Genomic DNA, 14,485 nt, shown 5'->3' on the forward strand with positions numbered 1-14,485 from the left:
TCGCGCAAAACTCAAGTTGGGGATCTTTTTTGTATTCCAAATTTTGGAGATCTGATCTCTAGAGTCCGATGACCAAATTTAAAGAAGAAAAGAAAATAACTCACGTTCTCTATATGCCTAAAAAATGACATCCCAAAATTGAATAAGAACCATCTAATTTTTAGAGGGAAAGATTTAGAAGAACTCAAACTCGTTTTTTTTTTTCTTGAAAATAATCATTTAGAGATACTTAGATGGATCCCATAATTCGGCTCTAAAAAATCCTCAAAAGTAACTAATTTTGCCCAAGGGAGTTGTAGCACCCTTCCTAGATTTTAGGTTTGGATTTAATTTGGGTTTCTAGTTTTCTTTAGCCATTTCTTTAGGTATTTGTACCTTTTTTTATTGTAGAGAATTGATGAGACTATTAGAAGTTTAAATCTTGAAAGATCAAATGCTAGGATTTAATATTCTATAAATATGTAACTACTAGGCAGTAAGCAAAAGACAATTTATTATGAGCCATGAAAAAAGATCTTTTCGAGTAGACTATACCTTGCAAATCTCGAAAAAAGGATATAATCACTCGATCCTTTTTTTTTTTTAATTTATTTATTCCATTTTTCATGCTTCCTACATCAATTGGTATAAGAGCCTTGAGTTCTATATGCCATGATGCTATCACAAATCCAAGATATATGTGAGCCAAAATGGGCTTCCAAGATTTTGATATCCAAATGGGAAGCAATCAAGTCTGAAGGGCTCGAATCAATGCACGTCAATCCTGGATCAAGATTTCCATGGACCCAAATGGGCTAGCAATAGATGTAACAGGGAAATAATGAAATAATGATAGAACATAGATGTAACAGGGAAATAGTGATAGAACCTCTCTCTCTCTCTCTCTCTCTCTCTCTCTCTCTCTCTCTCTCTCTCTCTCTCTCTCTCTCTCTCTCTCTCGCTGTGCACATGCACGATTGCGCGCAAGCATCATCAATCTATATTGGAGTCCCTTTCAAGCGAAAGTATCATCAGAGTCTATATTGGAGTCCCTTTCAAAAGAATTCAGGAAGAAGAAACAACTATGTAATTTACAGTTGAAATCAGAAGCCCTTTCAAAAGATTCAGGAAGAAGAAACAACTATGTAATTTACAGTTGAAATCAACTTGTGGATGATGCATTTTAAGGACGAAAGAGTTCAAATCCATTGTAAAGAAATGGATACATAAAGGAAAACAACTCATTGATGCATTCCAAGGACAAAGAGCTCAAGTTCATTTTAAATTACAGTGTCCATTCCCAAAAAGAGAAACCTTCATAGTAGTACAATTATTTTACAGATAACCCATTTTCTCTGATCTCCCAGCCTCCATAGAGAAAACATCTCACCTCAATTCTCAATGCTACTAGCTACCATAGCACAAAAAACCCCATTTCATCAGGATAATTCACCATGAATCCAGACTGTTTCTCTCTCTATAACTATAAATATATAAACATTGAAGCCATGATTTCTTCTTTTTTCCGTTCATTTTCTTTCCGATGGCCATCCATGAAGATAACAAAACAATTTCAATGGAGCTTCTTAATGGAGCTCAAGGGACTCTCTCATAAGCCGACCCACTTCACCCATGCAAAGGCTCTTCCCACTCTAAAGGGGAGCCCATAATCCTTGACCATGTCGGGTTCTCTCCTTGCTGTTTTTGCTCGAGACCAGACATAAACCCCACGTTCTTGCCGGCTACCAGGGACTGTATTGTCCAAAATAAATGCTACCAAAAATGCAATAACCATGTGAAGAGATAGTAACGTGTTTAGTACATAACTCACCTGCAAAATCAAGGCACAGAAATTGTTATTGCTGCAAAATCTTTCAAACCCAGTACAAAGAAAAGATTTAAAACATTAGAAGCTGCTGAAATGTATCATAAAAAGACGCTGCTGAAATTATATAAAATTAGAAGCTGCTGAAATGGATCATAAAAAGACGGACAATAGAAATCGAGTAAAACACCGCAAGGCCCATAGAAAACAGAAATATCAGTATCCATCCAAGACTGAAAAAACTCCCTTAATCAAGATTTAAAGGCAATTTTTGCCCAAAAGCAATCACGCAAGCTACCAATAAAGAAAAACTGTGCAAGATTAGAAAGTCCAAAACAATATTTATTTCTTTTTATATGTTAAGGGTGAGACATTACGTTGAGGATCCTGCCCCCTTAACACCCAAGCCCAAAACAATATTAAGTTAAAAAGAACCCAATGGATGCATGCAAACAAAATTGCTACATGTGAAAGCAAGTACATGCAAACGATTGATATTATCGGAGTTTATATATGACCACAAAAAAATATAAAAAGAGAGAGAGTGTGTGTGGTGAGGCTAATCACTACAAATGCATTGATTTGTCTAAAGAATGTGACAACCAATCATGTGCAAAAAGCCAAACTAGCGCAAATTAAAGGTCAACCAAACAATTGAAAAAAAAGACCACACAAAGATGGGCATTTTCGCATCAGGCATTTTTTTTATTGAATTTGCTTCTAGAACATGAAAGAGGATGAAAAGGACGCATACCCCATCATTTTTACTGCGAAATGGTCCATGAGATGCCACTATATACGGTTGAAAATAACTTGGAACGGCAGAATTTGCATTTGGGACTACTCCATATTGCTGGAAGTAAGCAGGTACTGACAACGACAAAAACAAAGAGAGCCCAACTATGATCACATTTCTAGAGCTCCCTGCCTCACTATAACGTAGATTTGACAAGCCCAGTGCTACAAGCATGACCCACATAAAGCATAGCAAACCAGCAACGATTACATGAGGAATTGATGCTATAAAACCCCCTACTTTACCTGTGAACAAATAGAAAAGCAGAATTTAATCACAATGAAAATAAAGAAAAATTAGTCAATAGCTAAAAAAATGGAGCTTCCTAGCTTCTTTTTTTTCCAGATCAAATGTTGAGCAGAAGTTAGGCCATCCACCATTGGTTGTGGGATATGGTACACTGCGGGGGCATCCACTTTCCATTAGTTACAACAGTGGGTGGAGGTGAACATTACCTGGCCAAATGCCCATCGTTGAGGACTACCAAGAGATGCCCCCATGGTACATCGCATATCATATGATGTAGTATGTTTTCCCTATTCATCATCATAACCTTTTCTTAACTATTTGCGATCGGCTAGACGAATCCTGATCCATCATTCTGCTCTATCAAGGGCCATACTCAATGCCCAAGCATAAGCAAATACCATAGATTCAGGATTCATGGAATGTTTTGGAAAAGTTTTACGTTGGTCGCTTACCTAACACAAACCACCTCCTTTACCCAAGCTTAGGGCGGGTTAAGAAAAAGTTTAAGGTCCTTACCCTTCTTAGACCAATGTTTTCCTTATTATATATATATATGAGTAATGATCCTATGAAACCCTCCCACACCCATGTGTGTAGGACCCCAAAAGATCACCATTAAATTTGGAATAGATCTCTAGAAAATTTATCACATGAGTGTGGGATTTGACTTTTCTAGAGATCTGTACCAAATTTAATGGTGATCTCCTTTAGGGTCCTACACCCATGGGTGTGGGAGGGTCTCACAAGGTCATTTCCCTATATATATATATATATATATATATATATATATATATATATATATATATATATAAAGGAAGAACATTATAATTATACAAATGATGCAGATTGCTTCCCAAAGACCTAAATTTTCAACCTGATGTACGTTCAAGGTGATCCAAAGCCTACGATCTCTTGAAGATCTACGACCCATATCTATATGTGTTTTTGTAATTCAGGAGTTTTGGGCTCTAAATCATAATTGAAAGTCGGATGGACAAATTAGAGACGAATTTTATTTTCCAAGTATATTAGGTTTCTTTTTATTCATTATTGAGTCCTGTTGTAGCTGGGCATTAATTTAAGCTTATTGGTTTTCAGGAAAGTAATGTTCCAATGCTAGTTGGATTAGAAACCTTTGAGTTGCATAGTTCCCTAGAATATTTAGGAGTTCATTTTTATGATTTCAAGGTACAGGTACATGGCAAATAGAACTTGGAACCCTAAAAAATGCCCATTAGGCCTATGGTCCATTCATATCCAAGTTGACTAACAAAATTTTGGTTATCACGGTGAGTGGGCCACTTTCAGAGGACAGATTCCTCAACTCTTTTTGTAAAGAGAGTGATTCCACTTCTCTAGCTTAATATTGGGAGGAGATTCACCCAACAAGTTAATGCGTCCCTCTCTTTTCTTTGGTGGTGCCTCCCCACCTAAGATTCTGTGTAACCAAATTCATTGCCCATTCAAACTATTTTTATAAACCCTAGCCAAACCTCTTTAAAACATGCGTAAAGTAGCTCAATAGCTACCATAACCATATACACTCTATAGCCTTAAACCTAAGTTTAAAGTTTAAACCCAAGATTTGCACTAACCAACATTAAATCCATCTTATCATGCTCTCATCTCGGTGAACCTCCTGATTCCCCGCAAGTTCTAAGCCCTTCTAGAAACCCTAAACCTACCTGAACCTTGCCCCAACCTAACTAAACCCTTCCCCATTACCATAACCCAAGTTCTAATTCAATTAGACTCGCATTCTCCAATTCCACCCCAATTAGGAAACCTTCATAATGCCCAAAAGCCTGCTGTCCAATTGTCGCACAACTTTCTTTTTTTTTTGAGAAGAGGTAAGTATATTAAATGGGTATGTAATCTTGTAGGAACCTAAAACCCTTCAGAACTCCTAATCAAAACCTAAGTAGAATTTACAATTATATGCAAACCCTTTCTTTCTACACCCACCTCATGCTTTACACTCTGTAGGAGCCAAGCCCCCTTGGTCCTACATCAACAAAGAGCCAAAATAAAGAAGAATAACAGTTAGCAGTTAAAAAAGTCGAACTAAATTGCTTAATTATTGAGAACAAATATTAAGGGGAACATAGTGGCCACACCCCACTGGCATATGGCATATGGTAAAACAAGGAGGCATCCACCATTCAATCCTTACTACAGGTGATGAAAATAATAGAACCTGGGAAAATGTCCATCATCGAGAACTACAAAACACATGGTTGAAGCTCCCGTGATATACCATATACCATATGCTGTGTAATATAATCTTCCTAATATTACGGAAACTGCTATACAAGCTTACAGAGGAGTACTTACCTACTAGGGACAATACTATCAGGACACATGCTCCAAGCTCCACTGATCTTCGACTTCCCATTCTAGTAACTGCAATGGTGTGCACATTCTCGGTTAAGGTTGTTGACCCTGTTCCTGTGCCCCAAATGCCAGCTAAGACACTTGTAAGACCCTCGAGGCCAATGCCCCTACTGACAACACCAGGGGTTGGAGGCTTTGACGCCACCAACAATGATGATGCATGATAAGATCCAACCTACAAGCAAATAGCATAACCAGAACATTTAAGGAGAGCCAGAGAACAAGATGGTTTTATCATTTCATTTTTTTTCCCCCTATATCTTATTACTTTATGAAAGACTTCTCCTATAAAAGAGCAGGCATATTATATAAAATAAAACAATGTCACAAAAATGAACATAATAAATTATAGAGAAAAAGACGTATGTCCCCCTATTTAAACTAACAATCTGGTATACACTCCGGGGTCCTTGGAGATCCCATGGACCCCCAAAATTTTATAATAAAAAGGGTCAAAGAACCCCTTAATCCTTATTTTGCCTTCATCTTTCCTGATATTTTCCCTTTCTTTTCACGTATTCCCCATGATCCAAATCACTTTACCTTCTCCTTGTGATCCCATTAACTCTCAATCCTATGAACAGCATCTTTTCTTTCTCTACCCCATTACCCTCACCCCCTTCCTCTCTCTACCCTTCTCTCTTTCTCTCTCTACTCCATGAACCTCTCCCTTTCTCTCTCTATCCTATTACCATTCCTTTATTCATAATTGTAGGAATAAATAATAGATAATCTCCCCCTCACCCTCCATGGGAATGAGAGTCAACGTGATTAAAAGGAGAAGGGAAAGTGGTTTGAACCGTGGGGTATAAAAGAAAGGGCACTTTCAAGGAAGAAAAAGACAAAATAGGGATTAGGGGGTTCTTCGAGCTTTTTAATAAACTTTGAGGGGGTTTATGGGCTTCCCATAGACCTGGGAGGGTAACAGGATCCTTAGTTTAGAGAGAGAAGGGGGGGGGGGAAGTGTCTACATCCTTTTCCCTAAACTATACTGCAGCTCTTACATTTCATGCAACAAAAAATTGGTGAAGATGAATTTGATGAAGTAAAATTAAACTGTTGTTCAGAGAGAGAAGAATCAAAGACAAAGTTCTAGTTATCTAAGCAGCCATAACAATTCTAATAAAAAAAGACAACCTTTCACTAGAACAAGGAAATTTTATATCAGAGAACTGAGAATGCACTTCCTGCAAGTATAAAATTCATTACAAACCTTCTATACCATCTCTCTAAAAGAGAGAAAAATCCAAAAAAGGGCATTTAAATGTGGGGAAAGTTAGCTCTGTTCTTAAACTTGGTTACTTCCCCTAAGTTATTGAAAGTGATATAGAAGATAAACAAAAAGCCAGAGAATAACGTTCTGGAACAGTTTTGCAGCATCTCTCTACAAGTTCAGACCCAGTGCGCCATTTCGTCCCTTGTCCTCTTAGTGCTAGGATTGTAGACCAAGTAGTTTCCCACTTGCGAGAATTAGTGTTTCAAACCCCAAAGACCATGCTTCCAAAGGCAAGCACAGCTCTATTTACCTACTTCAGACCCAAAAAGGAGCCAAACATAGAACATGCAGCATAGCCAACCAGTTCTGCGATGTGCCTTCCTCTTTGCACTACCACCATCTTCAGCTAACCATTCACCACTATTTATGTAAGATCCCATTTTTTATATGATATAACTCTCCATCATTTCACTAGTCTATTTCCAATTGTAGATCAACATAATAAATCTCCATATTTTAGTGGTATTTACCTTTTGCTCGCTGCATCAAAATTGTTATACACATTGACATAGCGAGTACATTTATTGATGTACATGTCAACATATGCAAATAGTAACCATTAAATGAAGAATCTGGCACCTTATAGGTGTTGCCTATACACCCATGTAGGTATCTTTCGACCATACAAAATATATCCATGCTACTTGTTATACCATATCGCTTAAACTTTGGCCGATTTCTTCTATTACTGATGCTTACAAAGCTCCATCAATATAGACATCTCATTTTCAATTCCCTAGTTTGTCTCCAATCCTACAAACTCGAAGTATTCTCCAACCATCAAGCACACCCAATAGGTTCTTCAACAATCCAATTATTTTTGTTACTCGCCATTGTGGTGACAAAAACTCATTGAGACAAAATACCATCTCTTTCAAGGTTCATCTACTTATGGTTCACTTTATTCAGTTAAGGATCCATTTTAGTGGATTGTTGTATTCCAACAGCAACGAATAACCATGTCTACTACACAAAAATTTTAGATGGCGTCAAGAATTTCTAAACAAATAAATATTACAATTCTAAGAAAAGGAAATATAGAAACTTACTGAATCGACAGAAGCAATAATGGATGCTATGCACATCACAAGGGCCATCTTCCAATGAAAAACAGGTGTACCCCATTGCAATGGATATGGAAATCTGAACCATGGAGAAGTTTTGAATGCATGTGAAAGATCAACACGGCAGTTCTTCATTGTAGAAATATGCTTTCTGCAAGCATCAGATACAGTATTTGAGGCAGGCACATTTATATCACAACCTTTATAGCTGTAAGCTCCAGCTTCAGTCAGAAGGAAGGCATAGGCCCATGCAATGCCCAAACCCAACGGAACCTGACAAGATTAAAACACGATAAAAACTTCACCAAGCACTAAGGATGAAATCTGGATAAGAAAGTTTTTATTTCACATCAAAATTAAAATCTAAAAGAAAAACAATACTCAAAGATAAGGAACACACCAAATAGCTACTTACCGCATAAATTTGAAATATCCGATGGCCAAAAACAGATATCTTACGCAGATACTGCAACAAAAATTGGATTACAGATAAGTTAATGAAAAAATAATGCTACAGTGAAGGCCAAAATTAAATACAGCAGTCAGTGAATGCATATCTACAGCAAGGACAAAATTAACTCAAACATAGAGCACAGAAAAAAGGCCATATACAGATCATGATAGTAAATTAGGAGAAGAGAACCACTCACAAGAGAGAAAATAACGAGCAGCAATATCTGAGGGAGACCAATCTCCAAACAGGTACCAACTTGAGGGAAACCATAACTGAAAAAAGAAAGTCCAACTGCTGCAACAGTTGGAGTTACAACTACTGGATTAATTAACCTGAAATAGACAAGTGATTGGTAAATTATGAGCCTCTTGAAGGTTATGAATACAGCTTCACATCCATGAGTTCAATCAATGATGATAAGAAGTACATTTGGTTACATATAATACAAGATGGTTTCTCATTTTGGAAACGTCAAATGAAGATGCCTTTGACATTCTTATCTCTGATGTATACAATGATCAAATTTCATTAACGCTCTACTACTCATTGCCTGTTGTTAAGTGTATGGATATGTTTGGGGCACATGCCCCATTTCTATTTAAGACACTCTGATGTTTCCACAAAATCATTCACCCAATACATAGACAACCTGTAACAAAATCTGATGCATACTTTTTTGGTTCTTTTAGATTGAGTTTGAAGCATCTTGCAGAAGGCAACAACTATGTCATAAACCTAGTGATTAAATAACTCTAACAAGGATCAAAGAGAGCAATAAAAATCATCATCAAAACAGAAAACGAAAAATTTCGGTATTGTATTCTCACATCAGCACCAGTGTAGAGAAAAGTGCACATGAAAACAAGAAATAAGATGTCAAATTTCCAAAATAATAAGAAGCAAACCTCAAAAAAATTGACATCAGACCACTATATCCCAGTAAGGCTTGAAATGTAGAAGATATTATTATAGCTCCCTGGAGCTCCTTCATTATGTGCTTAAAACTCTGCAAGAAAATCCAAAGGCTTGGATCACGCCATCATGTATTGACTTCAAAGGATAACAAAGTAACAAAATTGTGATAGCAACAGCAGAATACTAAAGCTTTCACAATGTCACATATAGTCAGTCATCTACTTTAAAGAACTTTTCATGTATTTTTAATAGAACTAGTACAAACATAAATATTTCATAGGTTCCTTCTCCTCAACAAGTGGAAAGTGCTACTTTTCTTCCTGATAAGCAGCATGGAATGAATAATGCAAATATGGGGGATCAAAGAGAAACCATGACAAACCATATTAATCCCCAAGAGAAATATGATACATGAAATAGGTGACATTTGTGTACAAGGCATGCAATGGAGTTAGTAGGGACTAGCAATAACAAGTGACAACCGTTTATGATAGATATAGTTTACTACACCGTGGAATATGTAATCTTTTAGTTTTATAATTAAGGAAAAAGTTTATATAGGTGAGGCCCTAAACAATCAAATTAAGGATCACCTCAAAAATTTACTAGAAGATGTTGTTTCGATGCTGAAAAACCCTCAATTTAACCATCTCGACCTCAAGAAGTTTGGACATGAGAAAAAATAGATTTCAAGTTTTACAAATGGTGCATCTTGTAATGTATGATCTGCACCGTCAATTTTTAAGACTTTCAAGTGTTCATAGATCTACCTGATTTACACTATTTTTTAATCTTTAAATTTTATAATTAGAGATGAAAATAAATTTTCAAGCCATCATAAAGATTTCTGATACTGAAACAACATATTTCGGCACTATTTGAAGGCGCACCTTACTTCAATTGGTTAGGGCCTCAGCCTTATACAAACCACACCCCAGAATTAATTATAATCAACAAAAAATAGAGGAAAACGAGAGGTGAATCATATTCACCTGGTTGCAACATGAGGGAGTTCCAAGCAGCCAAAACCCCCAAAGTATCAATTTTAGCATCTTCAACGACATTCTAAACGGAAAACTCCAAAGAATCTAGAACTTCCTAATTCCTTGAGAATGTTCATAGAAGAATGGTAATATCCCAACTAATTGAATGAATATCAATTGAAGAATCCCTTCCCACAAGCAAGGAGCAAAGAAAAAAACCTGGGGGTATCCTAATGCAAAGCTCCAACCTTACCACGTAGAATCCATTACAATTATCTCCCTTGCAAATGTCTTTTTTACATTCCATCTCATCAAGTATCAAGCCCATTACCTAATTGAGCTCCCACAAAAGTTAAACCCCAACATTGCCCAAGGGAATCGGTGTACCTCACTAACCACATATATCATGAAGCTTCCATGCCCACAAATATCCACTCCTAGAATAAATACTCCAAGACACTAAACCCTCTGAGATATTCCCTGACAAGTAAATCGGAGACGATATTCATCATGATCCGCTCACCACAACTTATACCCATAACCCTGCCACTAACATGAGCCACTTGTTGAACCAAGAAGGATCCACGGATGCTGAAGTATACATTTAGTATAAACTGATACTATTTTCACCTACTAATAATGAATTTGCAGGTACTGAATTGCTTTGGTCCTTAACATTTGCACGTTGTACAAGAATTGGGGAATTGGAACACCTGAATTGTTTGATCGTTTTTGTTTATAAATTATTGCAGATGGTTGCCCATGTGAATCAAGTCCTTTATAGGAAGTCACATAAAATGGAACGTGCCCACTCAAGTGACAAAGTGATGGTAAGGGCAACTTCCACATTTTAAGTATAGTGATATTAATATTTATTGTCTGATAGAAAAAATTTATAGTACATAAATCTGGAAGCTCGGAATAGATACAAGGCATGTCTTCCTTTGAATCCATGTTAATGGGTTAGCAGCAGTCCACTGAACCTAAGAATCTTTACCCCCAAAAAGACAAACTGCTGGTTGCAGGTTGAAAAATGAACCTAAGGGGTGTAGTGTGCTTAAATGGGTTGCAATTAAGTCCAAAGCTGAAATTCAAACTGGCCTAAACATGTGATTGCAAGTTCTGACAGCTGAAAGAAATGAGGAATAAGAGACCACAGCCATAACAACCAATCTGCTTGTTAGAAAATACACGACAAGATGTGCAAATGAACCGCGGATTGGACCTGATTATCACCTTGAAAGAGTTAAAGGTGCAAATCAATTTGCAAAGCAGAAAAGGGTGAACATACACCGGGCTGTAGTTTTGGAATTCATGAAGATATGGATCAAGAGGATGAAACTGAGCCATTTGAAACTAATACGGGCTGCAGAGTACAAATTGTTCAGAGGAATGAGGTTGAGGTCAAGGTGGTAGCACCACCTGTGACTCAGCTACCGGTCTTGGTTTCCATTCCCACCAATGCTAACCCCTTTTGAAAATAAAACTACTGACAATTTCAAATTGCTAACCCACTACAAAAAGTTAATGTTCAAAAAAAAAAAAAAAGAGTACAAAATGTTCAGATTAGACCTTATGAATTGAGTTCATATACCAGGAGTTCCAGATCTCTTCCCACACATGTCTACTCATCATCCTGTCTTATTTTGTATAGTGCCACATTCACATACAAATGGAATAAGAACCACTGATATGAAACTGCCTGGCTAACATTTTATAGTGTTCTATTCCAGATAAGCTCTCAAGTTGCATAAACATCAACCCGGACGTTAATTGCTTTTGAGTCAAGCTGAAACTAGCACGATTGTCCAAGGCAATTCCATGCCTCAAACAAGTGATGACCAAGTATGAAACCAAGAGTATTAATCATAAGACTATAAATGTCACACAAAGACACAATCAAAGTCACAAACATTGAAAATTGCAAGGAAAATAAATGTAGGAAATGTTATTTTATGAAGTCATGGGATCATTGTGAACCATCAATAAAGAATCAGCTTGATTGGAGTATGGATGCACAATTGGCTAATTTAAGCAACAAATACAGAAGGGCTTGAATCCTTCGAGAAAGCTATACTGTGCATGCCAATATAAAACTCGACATTCACAAGTACTAGATCAGTACAAGAGACCTATGGTACAAGGACACACATAGAAGAGTCCATGTCTGACTCAGATTTGAACAGTCTGACTCTCCCACCTATATATTGCCAAGTCAAGTATGACAAAACCGTATAAGTCTGTATAATTTATATGTTTCTATGTACATTTATCTAATATAATTAATATATGACTTTTAACTTAAAGAAATAAAACATGTTTAAATCAAAGACAAGTGTGTCCAAATCATAAGGCACATGCACCCACACGTCTTACAAACCAGACACGTTTGTCTTACAACAGGAACACATTTGTCTTGCTGATCCAATTTGTGGGCTCGTGTGTCCACATAGCATGAGACATTGTGTCTACAAATCAGAAAAAATGAAATTACCATACACGCATGTAGCACGGATTTTCTGTATTTATATGTGTGTGACACACGTGTCTAGTGCATTGGCATATCCGATTGTCCTAAAAGCACATGAGTGTCTTTGTTACATAGCAAGAGATTAATAGAACCAATTGAACAACAACAACCAGAATGTATAGAATAAATAAAAGGTCTTCAAAACATCTTACATCTCCTTTGAGACGCATAAACTCAGGGGAATTGATTATAGCAAGAGCTGGAGCCAGATATACAAATGACGAGCCCTGAATCAATGGCAATCTCGACCCGAAATTTGTGTGCAATAGAGTCGTCACACCAGTCATAAATAGCACGGTAGACACAACCATAGCTGTATCTTCCTGACCGGAAAAAAAAAGGAGAATAAATTTTACGAGACAAAAAGCAAAAGAACCCCATTGTAGCATATTTATCAGAGAAATTTGATCCGCACAATTCCAATCCACCAAAGAAAATGTTAAGAAAATCTCAAAAATAGGTAAGAATTTGATGTTAAAAAGCTCTCACACCTTTTATCAGTGAAAAAATTGATCCACACAATTACTCCAAACCACCAAAAAAATGTGAAGAGAATCTCAAAAGAAGTTTCAGTGAAAATTTGATCCACCCAATTACTCCAGATCACAGAAAATTGCTCAAAAAACTACAATAATAAGTAAAAGTTTGATGTTACAATGCACTAACACCTTTTATGAATGAAAATTTGATCCACCTACTTACTCAAAACCACAAATAACAAATTCTTAAAAATGTCAAATAAAAGTAATATTTTGATGTTGCAGAGCTCTCACATCTGTTCCTCCCATGGCCGGCACAATGACTAGAGGAATGAGCACCAACGAACCCAACATTGAAACAAAGTGCTGAATCCCATAGAACACAATGGGCACTGAAAATGCACATAAACACACTCAATCAAGACCACCCCAAATCCTAAAATCCAAAAAAATAGCAAAATCGACACTTTACAAGTAGAGAGAGAAAGAGCTGGAGAGAGATGGGTTTGGAGCTTACCAAGACCGGGAGTGTCCCTGAGTTCATACTTCATATGAGCATTGGGTCTCTGAACAAAACCATCGTCATCTTGCGATTGAAAAGAGGCATCGGCCTCTGGTTCTCGAGAACTCTTGGGATGGACATCAACCCTAGCCTGTGCATTTTGGCCATTGGCCGGAGTACTCTTCTTGATTCTGTCCCCTCCTTCATTGACTCCATTAACAGTTGAAGTGGACGACCTGGTTTTCCCAGCCTCTAGATCTGGTTGAACCTCTGGTCCTTGAGGCTTAGCCTGAACAATTTGGCCTGAATCTCCACGACTGACGTTTGTCTCACCCGAAAGCCTGCTCTTGAACCCGGTGCGCTTAGCCCAGGAGGAAGCCATTGAAGAATCGGCAGGAGCTGGAGGCCATGGACCAGGCCTTGGCCTCTTGGGAGCGTCTGAGCTCGACATTTCTAGAGAGATGAAACTACGGAGAGTATGTGTGTGTGCGCTACGGCTTCATTGCATGGGGGTGAGGCTAGGGTTTAGGTCTGTGCATAATGGCGGATCTGATCTGAGTGTTTCTGGAACAGAATGTTGTTTTAGAGAGAGAATGTTGTTTAGAGAGAGAATGAGAGGATAAACAAGGGGCAGATCCGGGGATGGTTGGGAATGGGAGGTTTTGTGAGTTAGAGAGAGAAAGAGAGTTATTGCTGCTTACTGTTTTGATAGAGAGAGAGAGATAGAGCTACTGCTCTGTAATTGTAGGGGCCTAGAGAGAGAGAGAGTTATTCTGATTAGTGTCGTAGTAGAGAGAGAAAGTTTTAGGGGGGAGAGATTAGTATTTTTTAGAGAGAGAATCCACTGATTAGCAGTGTGCTATAGAGAGAGTTACTGCTTAGAATATAAGAGAGAGTTTTATTCTGATTAATGTTGTAGTAGAGAGAGAAAGTTTTAAGAGAGAGAAAGTTTTAAGAGAGAATGATGAGTATTTTAGAAGAGAGAGAATCTACTGCTTAGCAGTGTGGTAGAGAGAGAAAGAGTTAGTGCGTAGTAATG

At 37.4% G+C, this 14,485-nt stretch overlaps 1 protein-coding gene across 2 annotated transcripts; it reads right to left on the reverse strand.

The window, feature by feature from the left end:
• Positions 1–1,206: 1,206 nt before the first annotated feature.
• NAT12 (nucleobase-ascorbate transporter 12) lies at positions 1,207–14,158 on the reverse strand. Of its 2 annotated transcripts, XR_016044398.1 has the most exons (11): positions 13,462–14,158; positions 13,239–13,336; positions 12,618–12,788; positions 8,943–9,043; positions 8,234–8,369; positions 7,999–8,049; positions 7,569–7,856; positions 5,184–5,418; positions 4,815–4,854; positions 2,559–2,845; positions 1,207–1,810 (listed from the first exon to the last, which is right to left on the reverse strand). XR_016044398.1 is itself a non-coding variant. In XM_006851660.4 (10 exons), the coding sequence occupies exons 1-10, from the start codon at positions 13,895–13,897 to the stop codon at positions 1,589–1,591; spliced, it is 2,025 nt and encodes a 674-aa protein (XP_006851722.1). In that variant the 5' UTR covers positions 13,898–14,158; the 3' UTR covers positions 1,207–1,588. The 2 variants fall into 2 exon arrangements, 1 of the variants encoding a protein (XP_006851722.1); XM_006851660.4 differs by lacking the exon at positions 4,815–4,854.
• Positions 14,159–14,485: the final 327 nt, after the last annotated feature.

The sequence above is a fragment of the Amborella trichopoda genome, chromosome 11, assembly GCF_054954075.1.
Source record: "Amborella trichopoda isolate Santa Cruz 75 chromosome 11, AtrichopodaSantaCruz75HAP2 v2.0, whole genome shotgun sequence".
Taxonomy (NCBI): Eukaryota; Viridiplantae; Streptophyta; class Magnoliopsida; order Amborellales; family Amborellaceae; genus Amborella; species Amborella trichopoda.

Coding starts and splice junctions, on each gene's coding strand:
- NAT12 (XM_006851660.4), bottom strand. CDS start 13,897: ATGTCGAGCTCAGACGCTCCCAAGAGGCCAAGGCCTGGTCCATGGCCT. Junction 8,370..8,942: donor CTGATGTCAATTTTTTTGAG/GTTTGCTTCTTA, acceptor TGTCTATTTCAG/GTTAATTAATCCAGTAGTTG. Junction 5,419..7,568: donor TTATTGCTTCTGTCGATTCA/GTAAGTTTCTAT, acceptor ATTTGCTTGTAG/GTTGGATCTTATCATGCATC.